Source organism: Mustelus asterias, unplaced genomic scaffold, assembly GCF_964213995.1.
Source record: "Mustelus asterias unplaced genomic scaffold, sMusAst1.hap1.1 HAP1_SCAFFOLD_1553, whole genome shotgun sequence".
Taxonomy (NCBI): Eukaryota; Metazoa; Chordata; class Chondrichthyes; order Carcharhiniformes; family Triakidae; genus Mustelus; species Mustelus asterias.
The window spans coordinates 31143-51554 of NW_027591498.1; the positions used below are offsets into that span (position 1 = coordinate 31143).

Consider the following 20412-nt stretch of genomic DNA (forward strand, 5'->3'; position numbering starts at 1 on the left):
TCCCAGGCTTTTCCCTACAGCCTTTTTTAAACAAAGGCACAACATTTGCCACTCTCCAATCTTCAGGCACCTCACCCGTGACAATCGATGATTCAAATATCTTGGCTAGTGGACCAGCAATTTCCTCCCTAGCCTCCCACAATGATACATCTACACCAGGAATGCAGATGTATCCCTGCATCCCTGATGAAGGGATGCACTTCATCAAGGTCCTGGGGATTTATCTACCTTGATGTGCTTTAAGACTTCCAGCACCACCACCTCTGTAATATGTACACTCCTCAAGACATCACTATTTATTTCCTCAAGTTCCCTAACATTCATGCTTTTCTCAATAGTAAATACTGATGAGAAATATTCATTTAGGATCTCATCCATCTCTTGTGGATCCACACATAGCTGACCTTGTTGATCCTTAAGACGCCCTACTCTCTCCCTTGTTACTCTTTTGCTCTTTATGTATTTGTAGAAACTCTTTGGATTCTGCTGTGGGATCCTGTAGCTGAAACATTAATTGTCCTTTCTCCACACAGATGACAATAGATCTTTAGTGTATTTTCAGTTTGTGCGCACAGATATTGCCTTGTTTCTTTAGCTACCTGCTACTGACTTAACAATATGTGGTGTGAGAAGAAAGGCAAGGGGAAATCTGCAACCTTCTATAGTTATAATTAATACATTCACAGAAAAGGCCTATATGAGGGGTACTTGCTATAATGAGCATATCATATACATAACACATTCTCTGGTATAGGTTTCAAGCCTGGTTAACTTCAGCTAAATATCAGCAGTCTGGTTCCTGTCTCTTCCCGTTGAGAAGAGGGCACAGAACAAGCAAGGGCCAGCATCCAGATAGGTGGTAGGGACAGGCTTTCAGGAGGGAAGAAGAGAATGCTGCACGGGGGTAAACAGGCCCATCCCATGGAGCTGAAAGGAGCACCCCCCCCCCCCCCCCTTTCCTGGCTTCACAGATTTTTCCACCTGTCAGGAGGACCTCTCGTCCTCAACAGCCGTTTCTGAGCTTCAGCCTGGTAGGAAAGCCTTATTGGTGTACAAAACTCCTAATTTACACAAGTTCATGAAGCTCTGTCTGCTTCAGGAGCTGCCTTGGCTCAGGTTAATATCAGAGGCAGGAAAGAGTCAATTTCCAAGCAGTTAAGTGACTTTGCGTTTAACTGTCCAGTTGCTTGGCTTTCTGTGGGTGGGTAGAGTTAACTTAGAGCTCTTGATCTTTCACTTCATCATTTAAGTGTCTCAACTCCAAAATTATGGACTGAATTGAGTGAAGAGCCATAGGATAACATTGTGCCTGACTATGGTATACTGGACAGCTTTCACTCCAAAATCTATTGCATTTAATGTTCAGTTTTGATAATAGCGAGAACTTTGCCATATGATTAAGGGGATATTTTGAAGGAGAAAGTGCCTCTGAATTGGGGAAGCAACTGTCATTCACAAATTAGTTTCACTGGACTCGTAATCCAGAGGCCCAGGCTAATGCTCAGAGGGATATGAGTTCAAATCCCAACATGGCAGCTGGGGGAATTTAAATTCAACTAATAAAATCTGGAATGTAAAGCTAAGTCTCAGTAATGTTGACCATGAAACTATCATTGATTTATTCTTGTTAAAATCCCATCTGGTTCACTAAAGTCCTTAAGGATAGCAGATTTCCTTCCCTAACCTGGTTTGGTCTGCATGTGACTCCATATTCACAGCAGTTCAGTTAACTCTTAATTACCATCTAAAATGCCAGGCAAGCCCCTCAGTTCAAAGACAATTAGGGGCAAGCAACAAATGCTGGTCCAGCCAGCAACACCAATATCCCATGATTTTTTTAAAATTTGGGCAGAGTTTCTGTTAGATTCCAGCTCAAGAACTTGATGCTTGAGCCCCCTAAGTACTGACAAAATGGTGCCAAGTGTGGATGAATGCATTGTTCCGTTCATGGATTAAATATACAACAACAGGGAGCTTCTTGTAGTACTTGGGAGTGTCTTTGGGAATTTAATCACAGTGGTTTCACCAGAGACCGATTTCAACCAGATTGCAAGATGCATCCTTGGCGAGATGGTGTTTCTGGGGCTTGGATTCCAGGACAGACGTGGGATTGAAAGTTTACCCCTGGCTTTGTTGAAATTAGTTATTGGTGGGGTCCCAGTAATAAGCTGCCCGTGGTATCACCTTCCTCATGGGAGGGGGTTACCAAGATTGCCGGTCTGCAAAATGGAAATGTTGCAAAGATGCTCTTGTTGTTGAGCTGTTAATAGGGTCGTTCAGACTGAAGACAGGAGCTCTGATGTTGAAAAAAAGGAATGCTGTGTTTGACAAAATTAGTTGAATTATATGAAGAAATGACCAATTGGATAGGTAAAGACGATGTTGTGCACATAGAATTTTCAAAGGCATGGGATATAAGGAATCTCAAAGACGCTTATGCAATGGATAGAGTTAACAAGAAACAATTGGTGTAAAAGGGTGGTGTTCCAATTGGTGAATGTTTAGAAGTGGGGCAACCCAGAGGCCATGCCCGGTCCCATTTTTGTGCTTCGTTTATCGGAATGATTTAGACCTCAAGAACACAGTCTCAAAACTTCATGACCAGGTGAAAAATTGACAAATGGTGAGGACCTTAAGCACTTCAGGACAATGTAAGTTCATAGAATGAACAGGCAGATATAATTCAGGGTGAACAACTCAGTGTGAGCAAGTGTAAGATTATTAAGTTTAAGAAGTGAAAGCAGAATGTAAATGCACACTAAATAGATGCTGAAGAATGTGATTGAACAGAGAGACCTAAAGTTTCAAACACATTCAAATACAGTTCTAATAGAGATCAATAAAACCGCCAAAAAATTTTAAAAAGTAGCATTTTGCAATTTATAATTGAGGCCAAAGAAACAAAATGAAGAACAGCAATGTATTTAATCAAAGCATTGGCTTGACATCAGGCTACTTTGTGCAGGCTTGGATGTGCGATTTTGTAATTAACAGACAGCATGCAAGTTTTGGCTCCAAGCATCATTCCACAGACTTGAGCATCAGTGTGGTACTGAGGAGTGCTGCACTGTCAGGGCCACCATCTTTCAGTTTGTACATAAAAGATCCCATGGCACAATTAGAAGAGAAGAGGAATTGTCCCTGGGTTCTGGCCAATGCTCGCTCTTCACCAACATCACTAAACATATGTAATCTAATCATCTGGAGGACTTTACTGTGTGCAAATTGGCTGCCATGTTTGCTACATTACCATTGTGACTGCACTTTGAAAGAAAAAGTACTTCATTAGCTATAAATTGCTTTGTAATGTCCTGAAATCATGCAAGGCACAATGTTAATGCAAATCTTTCTTTAGATATTTAATCTGTATTTTGCTGGTGGCAATTATCTATTCTGAGTAGAAGTTCTATGGGGTAATGAATTGAATTCCATTAGGAAAATACCCAATTTATATTAATTCTGCAGTAATCGGCCACACAGTAATTGAATTGATATTCTAGAATGTACTGTATAGCTGTTATAAATTATGCAATTTCACAACTTTAATGGATCCACAAATAGTTTTGCCAGGTTATTTTATTCCAGCTTCCAATGCTGTGTTCTCCTTTCATCCAACCATGCAGTCTGTACCTTGGGTTGGTTCCACAGGGACTGCCTATCTGCTGATAATCTCCCATCTCCATCATTGACCCTAGGATAATCTCCCCTCTCCATCGTTGACCCTCAGAAAATCTCACACCTCCCTCATTGACCCTCGGATGATCTCCCGTCTCCATTCACCCTTGGAGAATCTCCCATCTCCATTCACCCTCGGAGAATCTCCCGTCTCCATTCACCCTCGGACAATCTCCCGTCTCCATTCACCCTCGGAGAATCTCCCGTCTCCGTTTACCCTCGGACAATCTCCCGTCTCCATTCACCTTCGGATAATCTCCCGTCTCCATAATGACCCTCGGATAATCTCCCGTCTCCGTCATTGATCCTCGGATAATCTCCCGTCTCCATTCACCCTCGGATAATCTCCCGCTTCCATCATGACCCTCGGATAATCTCCCGTCTCCATCATTGACCCTCGGATAATTTCCCGTCTCCATTCACCCTCGGATAATCTCCCAACTCCATCGTTGACCCTCGGATAATCCCCCGCCTCCAATCACCCTTGGATGATCTCCCGTCTCCATTCACCCTCGGATGATCTCCCGTCTCCATTCACCCTCGGATCATCTCCCGTCTCCATTCACCCTCAGATGATCTCCCGTCTCCATTCACCCTCGGATAATCTCCAACCTCCATTCACCCTCGGATCATCCCCCGTCTCCATTCACCCTCGGATCATCTCCCGTCTCCATCGTTGACCCTCGGATAATCTCCCATCTCCATTCACTATCGGGTAATCTCCCATCTCCATCGTTGATTCTCGGATAATCTCCCATTTATGGGACTCGTCTGTGTGCAAATTGATTGCCATGCTTCTGCCATAACAAAAAAACACGTATCATATCATCATGTTCCTGATTTGTAGAAGGTGGACAGGCTTTTGGGAGTTCGGAATGAGTGAGTCACTACAGAATTCCCAGCCTGTGATCTGTTTTTACAGCCACAGTATCTATGCAGGTTGTCCAGTTAAACCTCTGGTCAATGGTAACCCCCAGTGGGGGATGCGGTGATGAAATATTCTCCACTTGCCTTGACGATTGCAACTCCAATAACGCCCAAGACAAATCAGCCCCCTTGCTGGGCCATCCCATCCTTGTCCATACATTCCCTCCACCACCAGCACACAGTGGCAGCATGTGTACCCACTACAAAATGCATTACAGCAACCTGCCCAAGGCTCCTTTGACAGCACTTTGCAAACCTTAGAAAGGGCAAGGGTAGTGGATGCATAAGAATGCCACCCCTTGCAAGTTCCCCTCTTAATCACACACCATCCTAACTCGGAATGTCCTCTGCTCCTTCAGTGGTACAGTTTCAGGACAAGGAGCCAATGAATTAGGACTAAGCTGAGGAAAAATTTATTCACTAAAGGAGTGTGAATCTTCAGAATTCTTTACTCCAGAAGGTCATGGATGCTCCAATGATGAATGCATTTAAAGCTGGGATAGACAGATTTTTTTGGTCCTTCAGGAAATCAAGAGGCAAGAAGAGCGAGTTTGACAATGGAGATGAAACCCAAGAGTAGCCATGTTTGTGTTGAATGGCAGAGCAGGCATGAAGGGCCGTCTTCTCCAATGTCTTATTTTTTGCGGTTTTAAGGTGAAGGAAACGAGAGAGTGCCGAATGTGGTGTTTCAGTCATAGCTACCTTCTCCAGGGTAGATAAGGATGGCACTAATGCTGGCCTTGCCAGCAACACTCGCATCTCGTAAGCCAAATTCTGAGGGAATTTAACTCTAGTTTCCAATCAAGCTTATATTAAATCCAGAAAAAACAGCAACTGAAAAATTGAGTCTTCCAGCATTGGTGAGGGGGAGGAGTTCGCTGCTGAGATTTTTGCTCTCCTTACTAGAATAGAATCATAGAATCATAGAAACTCTACAGTGCAGAAGGAGGCCATTCGGCCCATCGAGTCTGCACCGACCACAATCCCACCCAGGCCCCACATATTTACCCGCTAATCCCACTAACCTACGCATCTCAGGACTCTAAAGGGGCAATTTTTAACCTGGCCAATCAACTTAACCCGCACATCTTTGGACTGTGGGAGGAAACCGGAGCACCCGGAGGAAACCCACGCAGACACGAGGAGAATGTGCAAACTCCACACAGACAGTGACCCAAGACGGGAATCGAACCCGGGACCCTGGAGCTGTGAAGCAGCAGTGCTAACCACTGTGCTACCGTGCCGCCCTAGGGAATAGATCATTTGATTTGATTTGATTTATTATTGTTACATGTATTAGTATACAGTGAAAAGCATTGTTTCTTGCGCACTATACAGACAAAACATACCGTTCATAGAGAAGGAAACGAGAGAGTGCCGAATGTGGTGTTTCAGTCATAGCTAGGGTGCAGAGAAAGATCAACTGAATGCAAGGTAAGTCCATTCAAAAGTCTGACAGCAGCAGGGAAGAAGCTGTTCTTGAGTCAGTTGGTACGTGACCTCAGACTTTTGTATCTTTTTCCCGAAAGAAGAAGATGGAAGAGAGAATGTCCTGGGTGCATGAGGTCCTTAATTATGCTGGCTGCTTTGCTGAGGCAGCAGGAAGTGTAGACAGAGTCAATAGATGGGAGGCTGGTTTGCGTGATGGATTGGGCTACATTCACGACCTTTTGTAGTTTCTTGCGATCTTGGGCAGAGCAGGAGCCATACCAAGCTGTGATACAACCAGAAAGAATGCTTTCTATGGTGCATCTGTAAAAGTTGGTGAGAGTTGTAGCTGACATACCAAATTTCCTTCGTCTTCTGAGAAAGTAGAGGCGTTGGTGGGCTTTCTCAACTATCTTAACTTAATCATCGCCAAAATATTGATTGCAGAAAGCGAGTGACAGTACGCTTAGCATTGGGATAGGAAAGAAGCAAATGTAAGTTCAAATCATTTAGTTTTATAATCTTACACTGAGCAAAAGATAAATTTGGAGGCCACAAAAGATTTTTTAAATTCGTTCGTGGGACATGGGCGTCGCTGGCTGGCCAGTATTTATTGCCCATCCTTAGTTGTCTTTGAGAAGGTGATGGTGAGCTGCCTTCTTGAATCGCTGCAGTCCATGTGCTGTGGGTTGACCCACAAAATCGTTAGGGAGAGAATTCCAGGATTTTGATCCAGCGACTGAAGGAACGGCAATATATTTCCAAGTCAGGATGATGAGTGGCTTGGAGGGGAACTTGGTGGTGGTGTTTCCATGTATCTGCTGCTCTTGTCCTTCTAGATGGAAGGGGTCATGGGTTTGGAAGGTGCTGCCTAAGGATCTTTGATCAATTGCTGCAGTGCATCTTGTAGATAGTGTACACTGCTGCTACTGAGCGCGGTGGTAGCAGGAGTGGATGTTTGTAGCCAATCAAGTGGGCTGCTTGGTCCTGGATGGTGCCAAGCTTCTTGAGTGTTTTTGGAGGTGCACCCATCCATCACACTCCTGACTTGTGCCTTGTAGATGGTGCAGGGTTTGGGGTCAGGAGGTGAGTTACTCGCTGCAGTATTCCTAGCCTCCGACCTGCTCTTGTAGCCGCTGTGTTTATGTGGTGAGTCTAGTTGAGTTTCTGGTCAATGGTAACTCCAAGGATGTTGAGGGATTCGGTGATGATTACACCATTGAATGTCATGGTGGTTAGAGTGTTTCTTATTGGTGATGGTCATTGCCTGACATTTGTGTTACTTGCCCCTTGTCAGATCAAAAGATGATTCTTTTCAAGCCTTGGCTGAGCATGTAGACTGTCGTGAGCCAGTTGATCCTCTTTAGTGAGTCTCCATGGCATAATTAAGCTTTTAAGTTTAAGTTTATTTATTAGTGTCACAAGTAGGCTTACATTAACACTGCAGTGAAGCCTCTGTGAAAATCCTCTAGTCACCACACTCGGGTACACTGAGGGAGAATTTAGCATGGCCAATGCATCGAACCAGCACGTCTTTCGGACTGTGGGAGGAAACCGGAGCACCCGGAGGAAACCAACGTAGACACTGGGAGAACGTGCAGTCTCCGCACAGACAGTGACCCAAGCCGGGAGTCGAACCCAGGTTCCTGGCGCTGTGAGGCAGCAGTGCTAACCACAGTGCCACCATGCCACCCAGTACTAATGAATCATTCTTGGTTTGTACATTACCATCTTGAGCTTTTTGCTACCTTGTCTGTTAGCCTTTTATAGTTTCAGTTTCCTAGACAATGAGCCAGACGTTCAGAATGTCCCACTTTCTGATCCTTCATTAGAATTCCCATTCTTGGTGGAAAAGGTCGTAGACCTGGAATATTAACTCAGTTTCTCTCTCTGCAGATACGACCAGGCCTTTTGAGGATTTCCAGAATTTTGTGGGGTTTTTTTTATAGCATCTGTTCAGTAATCTTGTTCTGATTGCCCTTTCACCAGCTCCACTCTAGAAATGTGAAAGCTGAGGCTGAAATCAGGAGCTGTGTTTTCGATCGGTGTTGTTGAGAGATAGCAGTATGTTTTATGGCAGTTTTCACCAGGATAAAACTAGCTAAAAGAGTAAAATTATGAGTATTGGTTGTGTAGACAAGCTTTTGTTTCTTTGTGGAACACTGAGGGGTGATCTGATTTAAACTCTTTAAAATAATTAGATGGTGTGAAACTATTGCCACTGGTGGCCAAGTGGTATTATCGCTAGCCTATTAATCCAGAAATGCAGCTAATGTTCTGGAGGCGGGTTCAAATCCCGCCACAGCAGGTGGTGGAATTTGAATTCAATAAAAAAAATCAGGAATTAGGTGCATTGGCCATGTTAAATTCTCCCTTGGTGTCCTGGGATGCGTTGGTTAGTGGGGTAAATATGTGGGGTTACGGGGACAGAGGTTAGGTGGGATTGTTGCCGGTGCAGACTCAATGGGCCGAATGGCCTCCTTCTGCACTGTAGGGTTTCTATGATCCTTCCTCAGGAAAGACCGAAACTGCACACAATACTCTAGGTGTGGCCTCACCAAGGCCCTGTATAATTGCAACAACACATCCCTGCTCCTGTACTCTAAACCTCTCACAATGAAGGCCAACATACCATTTGCCTTCTTTACTGCCTGCTGCACCTGCATGCTTACCTTCAGTGACTGTGCACCAGGCCCCGCCGCACGCTCCCCCCTCCCAATTTACAGCCATTCAGGAAGTAATCTGCTGCCTTGTTTTTGCATCCAAAGTGAATAACCTCACACTTATCCAAATTATACTGCATCCGCCATTGATTTGTCCACTCACCCAACCTATCCAGATCATTGTGAAGGATCTCTGCATCTGCGTCACAGTTCACCCTCCCACCCAACTTGGTATCATTTGCAAACTTTGAGATGTTACATTTTGTTCTCTCATCCAAATCATTAATATATATTGTGAATAGCTGGGGTCCTAGCACTGATCCCTATGGCACCCCACTAGTTACTGCCTGCCAATTTGAAAAGCACCCATTAATTCCTACTCTTTGTTTCCTCTCTGCCAACCAGGTTTTCTATCAATCTCAATACACTTCCCCCAATCCCATGCGCCTTAATCTTGCATGATAATCTCTTGTGTGGGACTTTGTCAAATGCTTTCTGAAAGTCCAAATATACCACATCTACTGGTTCCCCCTTGTCAAATCCACTGGTTACATCTTCAAAGAATTCCAACAGATTTGTCAAGCATGATTTTCCCTTCATAAATCCATGCTGACTCTGACTGATCCTGCCACTGCTTTCTAAATGCTCCGCTATAAAGTCCTTAATAATGTATTCGAGAATTTTCCCCACTACTGACGTTAAACTTACTGGTCTATAATTCCCTGTTTTCTCTCGACCTCCCTTTTTGAATATTGGAGTGACATTAGCTACCTCCAATCTGCAGGGACTGGTCCAGAGTCTGTAGAATCCTGGAAGATGACCATCCACTATTTCTAGAGCCACTTCCTTAAGTGCTCTGGGATGTTTTTGCATCCAAAGTGAATAACCTCACATTTATCCAAATTATACTGCATCTGCCATTGATTTGCCCACTCACCCAACCTGTCCAGATCATTGTGAAGGATCTCTGCATCTGCGTCACAGTTCACCCTCCCACCCAACTTGGTATCATGATTTTCCGCCTTCAATGCCATCAATTTTCCCAGCACCATTTCTCTACTAATAGTGATCTCCCTCAGCTCTTCCTTCTCACTAAATCTTGCATTCTCCAATATTTCTGGCATTTGATTTGTGTCCTCTTTTGTGAAGACAGAACCAAAGTGTGTATACAGTTGCAGACGCGTGTTGAATGCTGTGGGTTTCATTTTGGGTGGGGGTGCGGAGAGGATGCTTGGCATAGTGGGATTGTCACTAGATTAGTAATCCAGAGACCCAGAGTAATGCTCTTGGAATGCGGGTTCGAATCCCACTATGGCAGATGGTGAAATTTGAATTCAATAAATATCTGGGATTAATGAAATTATTGTCAATTGGTGTAAAAACCCATCTGGTTCACTAATGTGCAACCCATCAAAGACGGATAAACTGTCTTACAATGCAGAGACAAAAGAATGGTTGAGTGTTTATGACCCACTGATTGGACAAGCATGTAAAGGCACAGGAATTCCACGGTCTCAGAAGGGGCAGTGTTATCTGTATCAGCCAAGAACTATCTTTAGGATCCCTCAGCCTCAATAGCAGTCCCTCCCCAGGCAGTTACGTAACATCATGTCTCAACAGCACTCAAACAAACAATAGAAGAGCAGTAAGCATAGTTCAAACCACCCAGTGAAGATTGCATTTAACATGTTAATTGGCCACTTCCCTCGAGGTCAATACAACAGCAAAATACTGTGGATGCTAGAAAGCTAAAATGAAAGTAGAACATGCTGGAAATGCTCAACAGGTCTGACAGCATCTATGGAGAGAGAAACCGAATGAATGATTCTGGTCAATGGGATTTCATCAGGGCAGAAAGGTCATTTGACATTGACTCTGTAACTTTTGAGTACTTCCAGCATTTTCTGTTCTTATTCCCTCAAGACCCCTTAGCTCTCCAAAGACAAGGGTGCTAACATGCAGATCTGTGGTCTTGAGTGGATTATTCTGTTTCATCCATTTCCAAAATTCCTGATTTTTCTGATACCGAGTTCCCTCTGTTTGCCTTCTAGCATTACAAGATGGACATTTTCTCATTTGAAGTAGGGAAATGTAATTGTGCTGTATGTGTGCTGGGATGTCTTTGCGAGTAATTGAAGCTAACTGCCTGAGTAGTTATTCTCTGTTCTGACTACCTTTTCTCAGAGTCATGTTGTGATTTTGTCAGTTGCATTACTTCCAATTCACCTTTGCCATAGGTCAAGGAGTGTAATTTTATCAAAAAGTGATGACTGCCCCCGAAAGGGTTTAATGACCTTTCTGTTTCGATCACTGTTTCACACATGCCTATGCTGCTCATATTTTTGCACTGACACACAGTTAATTGGAACTGAAAGCTCAGTTCCAGCAGCTCTCTTTGGAGTCTTGGAGATGAAGAATGTCATTGCTACGCAATAGAATATTTTCCATTTCTGTCGCTGTTGTCAAAAATAGAACTTGCCTTCGTGTTGCATCTTTCACAGTCTGGGGGTCTCCTAAAGCACTTCACAGCCAATTAATTACCTTTTCAAGTGTATTCCTGCTGTAATAAATATAGTAAGAAGTCTCACAACACCAGGTTAAAGTCCAACAGGTTTACTTGGTAGCACAAGCCACTAGCTTTCGGAGCGCTTCCCCTTCATCAGGTGAGTGGGAGTTCTATTCGCAAACAGGGCATATAAAGACACAAACTCAATTTACAAAATAATGGTTGGAATCCGAGTCTTTATGGGTAATCAAGTCTTAACAGTGAAGACTGTGTGAGTGGAGAGAGTGTTAAGCACAGGTTAAAGAGAGGACAGTTAGTGAGATTTTGCAAGCCCAGGCAAGTTGTGGGGGTTACAGATAGTGTGACATGAACCCAAGATCCCGGTTGAGGCCATCCTCATGTGTGCGGAACTTGGCTATCAGTCTCTGCTCAGCGACTCTGCATTGTCGTGTGTTGTGAAGGCCGCCTTGGAGAACGCTTACCCGAAGATCAGAGGCTGAATGCCCGTGACCGCTGAAGTGTTCCCCAACACGAAGAGAACACTCTTGCCTGGTGATTATCGAGCGGTGTTCATTACTCAGAGAGTAATAAGGGCGTGGAATGCAGCAGTAGTAGACTCGTCAACATTAAGAGCATTCAAATGGTTATTGGATAAACATATGGGTGATATTGGAATAGTGTAGATTAGAGGGGCTTTAGATTGGTTTCACAGGTCGGCGCAACATCGAGGGCCGAAGGGCCTGTACTGCGCTGTAATGTTCTATGTTCATCCGTTGTCGTAGCGTCTGCATGGTCTCCCCAATGTATAATGCCTCGGGACATCCTTTCGCTGCAGGAAAGGATGTCCCGAGGCATGGTACATTGGGGAGACCATGCAGACGCTACGACAACGGATGAATGAACACCGCTTGACAATCACCAGGCAAGAGTGTTCTCTTCCTGTTGGGGAACACTTCAGCGGTCATGGGTATTCGGCCTCTGATCTTCAGGTAAGCGTTCTCCAAGGCGGCCTTCACGACACACAACGCAGAGTCACTGAGTAGAGACTGATAACCAAGTTCCGCACACATGAGGACGGCCTCAACCGGGATCTTGGGTTCAGGTCACACTGTCTGTAACGCCCACGACTTGCCTGGGCTTGGAAAATCTCACTAACTGTCCTGGCTGGAGACAATACACATCTCTTTAACCTGTGCTTAACCCTCTCTCCACTCACATTGTCTGTACCTTGAAGACTTGATTACCTGTAAAGACTCACATTCCAACCATTATTTTGTAAATTGAGTTTGTGTCTTTATATGCCCTGTTTGTGAACAGAACTCCCACTTACCTGAAGAAGGGGCAGCGCTCCGAAAGCTAGTGGCTTGTGCTACCAAATATACCTGTTGGACTTTAACCTGGTGTTGTGAGACTTCTTACTGTGTTTACCCCAGTCCAACGCCAGCATCTCCACATCGTAATAAACATAGCCAGAGTATCAGTTGCAAGGCTTGCCTTTTTGCATGCACACATTTACCTCTGGTATCCCCAAGAATCTATCCTTGCTCCCCCTCTCATTTCTCGTCAACATCCTGCCCTTTGGTGACATCAGCCAAAGGCACAGTGTTAGTTTTCACATGTCACCGATGGCACTCAGCGCTACCTCACCACCTTTACCTCGCTAGACTCCTCCACTGTTTTCAATTATCAGATTGTTTGTCTGACACCCAGTACTGGATGAGCAGCAATTTCCTCCAATTAAATATCAGGGAGAATGAAGCCATTCTTTTCGGAAATCACTCTAATCTCCATTTCTCCAGCTATCACCTCCATCCGTCCCCCTTGACATCATGTCAGTCTATTCACAGTTTCAATGTCACATTTGCTCCCAAGGTGAGCTTCCGACCTCGTATTCAAGTCATCACTACGACCACCTATTTCCACCTTTTTTTTCTTTATTCATTCACAAGATGTGGGCTTCACTGGCTGGACCAGCATTTGTTGCCCATCCCTAATAGCTTGAACTAAGTGGCTCGCTCAGCTGTTTCAGAGGGCATTGAAGAGTCAACCACACTGCTGTGGATCTGGAGTCACATGTAGGCGAGACCACGTGAGGACGGCAGATTTCCTTCCCTAAAGAACATTAGTGAACCAGATGGGTTTTTATGACAGTGGTTTCATGGTCATCATTAGTCTTTTAATTCCTGATTTTGTTTATTGAATTCAAACTTCACCATCTGCCGCAGTGGAATTTGAACCCAGGTCCCCAGAGAATTACCTTAAGTCTCTGGGTTCCTAGTCCATTGACAGCACCACTATGTCACTACCTTCCCTGCATAACATTGTGCAACTTCACCCCTGCCTCAGTTCATTTGCTGAAACCTTTATTGTGCCTTTGTTAAATCTAGACTTGACTATCACAATGCACTGTTGTCTGGTGTCCCACATTCTATCCTCCGTAAACTTGAAGTTCTTCAAGACTCTCCAGCTCATGTCTTAACTCACATCAAGTCCCATTCACCTATCACCCCCGTGTCCACTGATCTACATTGGCTACCAATCAAACCACATCTTGATATTAATATTCTCATTCTTGTTTTCACTCCCTAGCTGTATAATCTCCTCCAGCCCTACAACCCTCTGAGATATCTGGGCTCATCTAATTCTAACCTCTTGAACATCCATTTTTATCATGCCATCATTGGTGGCCATGCTTCAGCCCTACGCTCTGAAATTCTGACTTTCTAACATGCTTTCCTCCTTTAAGGCACTCCTTATCTCTTGGACCAAGCTCTTGCTCATCTGAGCAGTATATCCTTCTCTTCAGTTTGGCTCAGTTGGCTGGACAGCTGGTCAGTGATGCACAGAGACGCCAACAGCATGGGTTCAATTCCCATACCAGCTGAGGTTATTCATGAAAGCCACATCTTCTCAACCTTGCTCCTTGCCTGAGGTGTGGCGATCCTCAGTTTAACACCACCAGTCAGCTCTCCCTGTCAAAGGGGAAAATACCCTATAGTCCTCTGGGACTATGGTGACTTCAACTTTAGTAAATCTTTATATAACATGGCATTATTTTTTTTAAATTAATGGTCCTGTGAAGTGCCTTGGGCGTTTTATTAAGTTATGTGAATATAAGTTGTTGTTGTGGCAAAGCACTGAGGTTTGGTGCCATATAAATCCAATTCTTGTTCTTAGCAAGGGCTGGCTGATGGTGCTGGGATACATGGTGGATGGACATAAATAGAAAACAAGGCAACTGCAGCGGTTTTGGAAGTAGAACTTGGCCCAGGGGCTTAAGCATGAACTCCGAAACCTTGCTCTGAAGTGAAATGTTTGCCCAGGCAGCAGAATTTCTGATGTAAAATGTGCTTACTGTAATGTTCGCTGGAGTGGAGAATGAAGTAGCTTTTAGAGGAGGTAGACTTCACTCTCTGCTTTGATATGATGGCCTGCATCTGGTTTCAATCCCTCTTTGCAATTCCACCTTCAACATTTCAATTGAGAGCAGTGAGAGTATTAATAATGCACGTGACCAACTGTGGCATTTTTCTACACATCGAGAGTTGGGCTTAACACAGAATGGAATGTCTAATTAGGAAAGGGCAGGCAGTGAACTGAGTCTGATTAATTGTTGGATTAAAGCACAAGGCTCGGCTGGGTGGGTGGAGGGAGTGTGGGGGGGAGAGTGGGCAGGGGATTTGAAATGGGGCATGGTCACACATTCTACAGCCTTTGATGAAAGGTATCACAGATAGCGTGCCTTCACTCGGGGCTGCTTTGCTTTTGAAAATTGGATTGAAGAGATGAGAGATGCTGCATTTTACCCACACTGAGATGGCTTTTGCTTGCACCCTGTTAATGTCAGGGCAGCATTTCAGGCATTATTTCCCCTTTGAATTTTTAGTGCTTTCAATAACTGTAAAATATAGGGATAGCCTGGCATGAAATGCAGGAATGAATTGGCACCTTATCGTCCCAGTGCTGAGTATCTGTCGAGCCAGTCCTTCCCTGGATAGTCCAAGTGGGAATTTGTTCTATATACAGTTCGATAGGGGGCATTCACTTCCAATTCTGCTGTGCAATTAACTCCCTCCTGGTAGAATTTAGCTTTAAGCTTCAGATGACCCAGTTGTGTTGCACAAAGAGAATGGACAGATTGAGAGCAGCGGTGTTTAATCTACCAGACAACAAGGCATTTGTAAATCCACTTGTCCATTGGCATTTTTGTGAGCTGATTGACATTTACTCCTATGTTGATTAAACTGGAGGCTCACTTACTCCCTTCTGTACCCTCTTTTTCTCATAGGCCGTAAACAGAGCTCTCAACGTCGGACAGATTGAGTGAGTTTTTTCAGCCATGTGTTGTGTACCTGAGATCAACAGCAGGGAAAACAAAACATACTCGCAATTATTGCTCTGAACCAACTAGTGACAACATGCATAACAGACTGCATCATTGAGTCTGGATTGCAGGCATATCCTACAATGAAATTAATTCAGAACAAAACTTGTATTTATGTAGCACCTTTCACTCTGTTTGATATGACTTTATGAAACAATTTTTTTTGCTGAGGTGTGGATGGAGGAATTTAATCCAATTGTGCAGTTCAAAGTAAATCTCCCTTTCTTGGCTAGTACAAAGGCACAGATAACCTGACTGCAGTGTGCATCAGCGACAAGATAATCTGCAGTGACTTCTCAATGCTCTGTCTACAGCTATCACCTAAAAGGAGAAGGCAGCTGGTATATGGGAACTCCCAAGTTCCTCTCCCTGTCTCACAATCCTGCCTTGAAAGTACATTATAGTTCCTTAATTGTCACTGGGTCGCAATCATAGAATCCCTACACTGCAGAAGGAGGCCATTCGGTCCATTGAGCCTGCACCGACAACAATCCCACCCAGGCCTTATCCCCATAACCCCATGTATTTACCCTTCTAATCCCCTGATGCTAAGGGACAATTTAGCATGACCAATTAACCTAACAATCCTGGGACTCCTTCCCTAATAGCATTGTAGGCGCACCTACACCACATGGACTGCAATAGTTCACAAAGGTGATCAATAAATGCAGGCCTTGCTAGCAATACCCATGAATAAAAAAGAACCTTGGCTACAGGAGATGACAAAGTAATGTTAAAAGTTTCTCCTCCCTTCCCCACTATGGCATGACCTCAGTGAATGTTAAGTAACAAGACTGCCTAATTGCAGTATCCTCTTTCTAGTAATTCCCCAATTCCACTTCCTTCTGGAGATGCCAAGCACCTTTCTATTCCTGAGCCAACGGACTGTTCTTCGTGTATGAGTCTGAGTGTTGACAACTGTTTAGGCAGTACCGTTGCTTGATGCTGCCATCACCAGACATCCATCCAAACATGCATGGTCCCAACAGGACTGAATAGATAGGGATCGAAAGATGAAAATCGGCTTTTTATTCCATTGTCGCCTCAGACCAGGACATTGGTCAGTGATGTTTAGCTGTTTTAACCCCATGTGGCTTTTGGAAACTGGATGAGGCTGCTAGTAACTGGTTAATAGTAGTCAATGAGAGTTAATACTCAGGAATGCCACTTCCATTGTATCAGCTTGCTTCAGTTAAAAACACTTGATGTTCCCACCTCTTGTCTTTATTATTATTGTTCAGGGTGTGGGTCGTTCCTCTGTGACTTGAGAAGGCAATTGAGTGTGGGCTTCTTTCGCAAGCGTTTAAGCTGAATGACATACAAGGTTATTAAGAGTCTGCTCCATGGTATGGACTTGACACACGAGTTGGCCAAACCTAATAGGAAATGATGGATTCCCAGTGGGATTCTGATGACAAAATGTCAATTATGATATTCGATTTGGAATCATAACTAATAAACCTGTGGGTTGCTTATCCTTTCTCATAACCATCAAGCCATCATTGTGACATATACAAATGTAAGAAATAGTAGCAGGAGTAGACCAAATGGTCCCTCAAGCCTGCTCTGCCATTCCGTGCAATCATGGCTGATCCTTGGCCTCAACTCCACTTTCCTGACCGCTCCCTGTTTCCTGTGAGTCCCTAAAGACTGAAAATTTGACTATCCCAACCTTAAATATATTCAATGATCCACAACCCACTGAGGTGCAGAATTCCAAAGATTCCCAACCCTTTGAGTGAAGGAGCCTTTGGTTCACAATAAACTTGAGCACATCTTCCAAGTGGGCCTCTAAAACAAGGTTTGAGCCGCTTGCTCAGATAGATGCAAAATGTTCCTTGACATTTAAAGAAGAGCAAGGGAGTTCTCCAGGTCAATATGTGTACCTCAAATAATGCCAACAGAATTATTTGGTCATTCTTTCATTTGCTGCTTGGAGAATTTAACAAAAGGTTTGCAGCTGCATTTTCCTTTACAGCATTAACTACACTTGAAAAATAATTCATTGACGATAAGTACTTTGAGACATGCTGAGCATGTCATTTCGTGCTGCATAAATGAAAGTTATTTTTTTCTTTTATTTCCTATTGGACTCTACTTCAATAAATCGTTGCTGTTTCAACTCTCATGCTGTCATGGTCCATTTTCATTTGGACATTTGCCTTAACTATTGCTCCAGTGGGGACCTTGAGGTGACAATTGATTTTCTGACCGAAGTGGACAAGCTGGTGCAGCTGATCGAGTGTCCAATCTTCACGTGTAAGTAAACCCTGCAGCACTTGATGTTTCCAAGTAGTCGGTTGGAGTTCCAGATGTGGAAGTAATGTTGTATCAAGAAATGGGGCAGAAGGAATGAGTGCTGACTGGCAGCTGCGCAAAACTGGGAGCATACCAAATTAGGAAGCAACTTAAAAGCTCTGACTCTTCTGGAGCATGTGAAAGATTTAAAATGAATCGTTGCTTACTTTTTCTTGTAAAGACTTCCTTCTGCAGCCCCTGTGGCTCAATTAGTTCAGGCAGCATGAAACACAGTAATATGGATACATGACGTGTTCCCCAGTCTGCCCTGAGTCAACTGGCTTCAACCTAGACAGTGGCAAGACCTGGTTCACCGAGTGGGGAATTAGCCATAGATCCTGCTCCCAATCAGACACTCTGCTGGATCAGTAATATACCCTCCACTCTGTTGGCACTCATCATCCTATCTTGAAGCTGAAATGCCCTTAACCGTGGCTCTGGAAGCAATTGTTAGCTGTAAGAAAAGTGCACTGCAAGGAGCCACAACCTTCTGGACATGGCCAAGCCGGTCATGTTATAAAATGTTTTCTTTTCAAAGTCTCTTCACCCACTTAATAAAAAATACCCATTTAACCTTCCTTTATACTAAAAGCTGAGCCGTCTGGGCAGCACGGTGGCGCAGTGGTTAGCACTGCTGCCTCACAGTGCCAGGACCTGGGTTCGATTCCCGGCTTGGGTCACTGTCTGTGCGGAGTTTGCACATTCTCCCCATATCTGCATGGGTTTCCTCCCATAGTCTGAAAGACGTGCTGGTTAGGTGCATTGGCCCAAACAGGCGCAGGAGTGTAGCGACTAGGGGAATTTCACAGTAACTTCATTGCAGTGTTAATGCAAGCGTTACTTGTGACTAATAAATAAACTACTTTATACTTTACTGGGTAGATTATAAGCTTCCAGTGAGTAACTCGACACAGGTGAGGCCTAAATTAATTTGAACAAGATAATGTCTGTGGGCACTGTGTGCAAGCCTGGCTTGCACATGCTCTTTTGCATCCAACATGCCTAAATTAGCAGTAAACCACTGAGCATCCTATCACCAGAAAAATGAAAATAATGGGGTGGGGCAAGAGGAGTGTCACCGATCCATGGCGACCTATGGCAACTTGACATGCTGCTCCACTACACGTGTTTGTATCTTCACCCGCTAAGGTCCTAAGCTCTGCAATTCCTTCCCTAAACTTCCCTGCCTCTCTCCTCTGAGTCCTTCCTTAAACCCTACCCATGAGGTGGTTTTGGTCACCTTTCCTAATATCTCCAAGTGGCCTGATGTTAAATTTTGTCCAATAACCTTTTGCCTGCCATGAAAACCCCCTGGAGCATTTTTATGATGTTACAGGTGAAATATAAATGTAGGTTGTAATTGTTCATTTATCTCCAACTCTCCATTTCAGACCTGAGGTTGCAGCTCCTTGATGTTGAGAACAATCCCTACCTGATCAAAGCCCTGTACGGACTTCTCATGCTGTTACCCCAGAGCAAAGCTTTCCAGCTCCTCTCACATCGACTGCAGTGCGTACCAAACCCAGAACTGATGCGAACCACGTGAGTAACAAGAAGCCTTCAATGATTCGTGGCACATTGCTGATCTAACAACTGCAATTGCTGATGCCAATTATAACCTATGGCAGAATAGCTGAGGTACCATCCTTCACCATGAGATCATTACCCTTGCAGCATAGGAGAACTGACTCACTCTAAGTTATATACATGGGAGATGGGTAGTGCACCTCCTCCCTCCCTCTCTCTCAAAACCCATGTTTAATGCAGTCTCCTTTTCCCTCCCCAGGTTCCCCATGCACCATGTGAAGCTTTTCCAGTCTGAGATGGCAGGCAGGGGTTCTAGGCCTCTTCTGGTGCTGTTTTTGAACTGGATGATCCGAGGTGCAAGGAACGTTGAGTTACTTTTTATTTGGACTTCTCCCCTCTCTCTTCCTCCCTAGCACCCTCCATTCTGCACCACCCATTCTGCACCTCCTTCCCCCAACACTCTGTGGAGAGAGACTTGCCCTTTTTGCTCTGCACCTTCCTCTGGCACATCAGGATTTCCAGGTGAAAACCTCACCTTACTGCACCACAAGATTTATCCCTCAACTCTGCTTCCTTTCTTACACTGACAGATGCTTTTTGACTGAATTTGCTTGGTGACATGCACATTGCAGTGAGCAACAGCTGTGTGGAATTACCACTACCTCCAAGTCACACAACTCCCTGACTTGGAAATATATCACTGCTCCTTCACCATTGCTGGGTCAACATCCTGGAACAGCCTCTCTAACAGCACTGTGGGTCTACCTACACCACATTGACTGCAGTGATTCAAGAAAGTAGCTCACCATCACCTTCTCAAGGACAATTAGGGATGGACAATAAATGTTGGTCTTGCCAGTGATGCCCACACTCTCTGAATGTTTTTTTTAAATCAATTCCGATTGAGTGAAGGTGACAGGGGCCAGCACTAAATCCTGAGCTGCATCCTCTGCACTGATTCACATTGATAACCTTTTTAATTAAGGAAGCAGTCTGATTAAAAA

General features: G+C 44.3%; 1 protein-coding gene across 1 annotated transcript in view; it reads left to right on the forward strand.

The window, feature by feature from the left end:
- LOC144488426 (protein VAC14 homolog) overlaps positions 1-19423 on the forward strand; it is a gene marked incomplete at its 3' end in the record, with an annotated part of 36053 nt that extends 16630 nt beyond the window's left edge. The window contains exons 3-4 of the mRNA XM_078206499.1: positions 17763-17842; positions 19273-19423. Coding sequence (XP_078062625.1) covers positions 17763-17842; positions 19273-19423 — 231 coding nt within the window. The remainder of the gene's footprint in view (positions 1-17762; positions 17843-19272) is intronic.
- Positions 19424-20412: the final 989 nt, after the last annotated feature.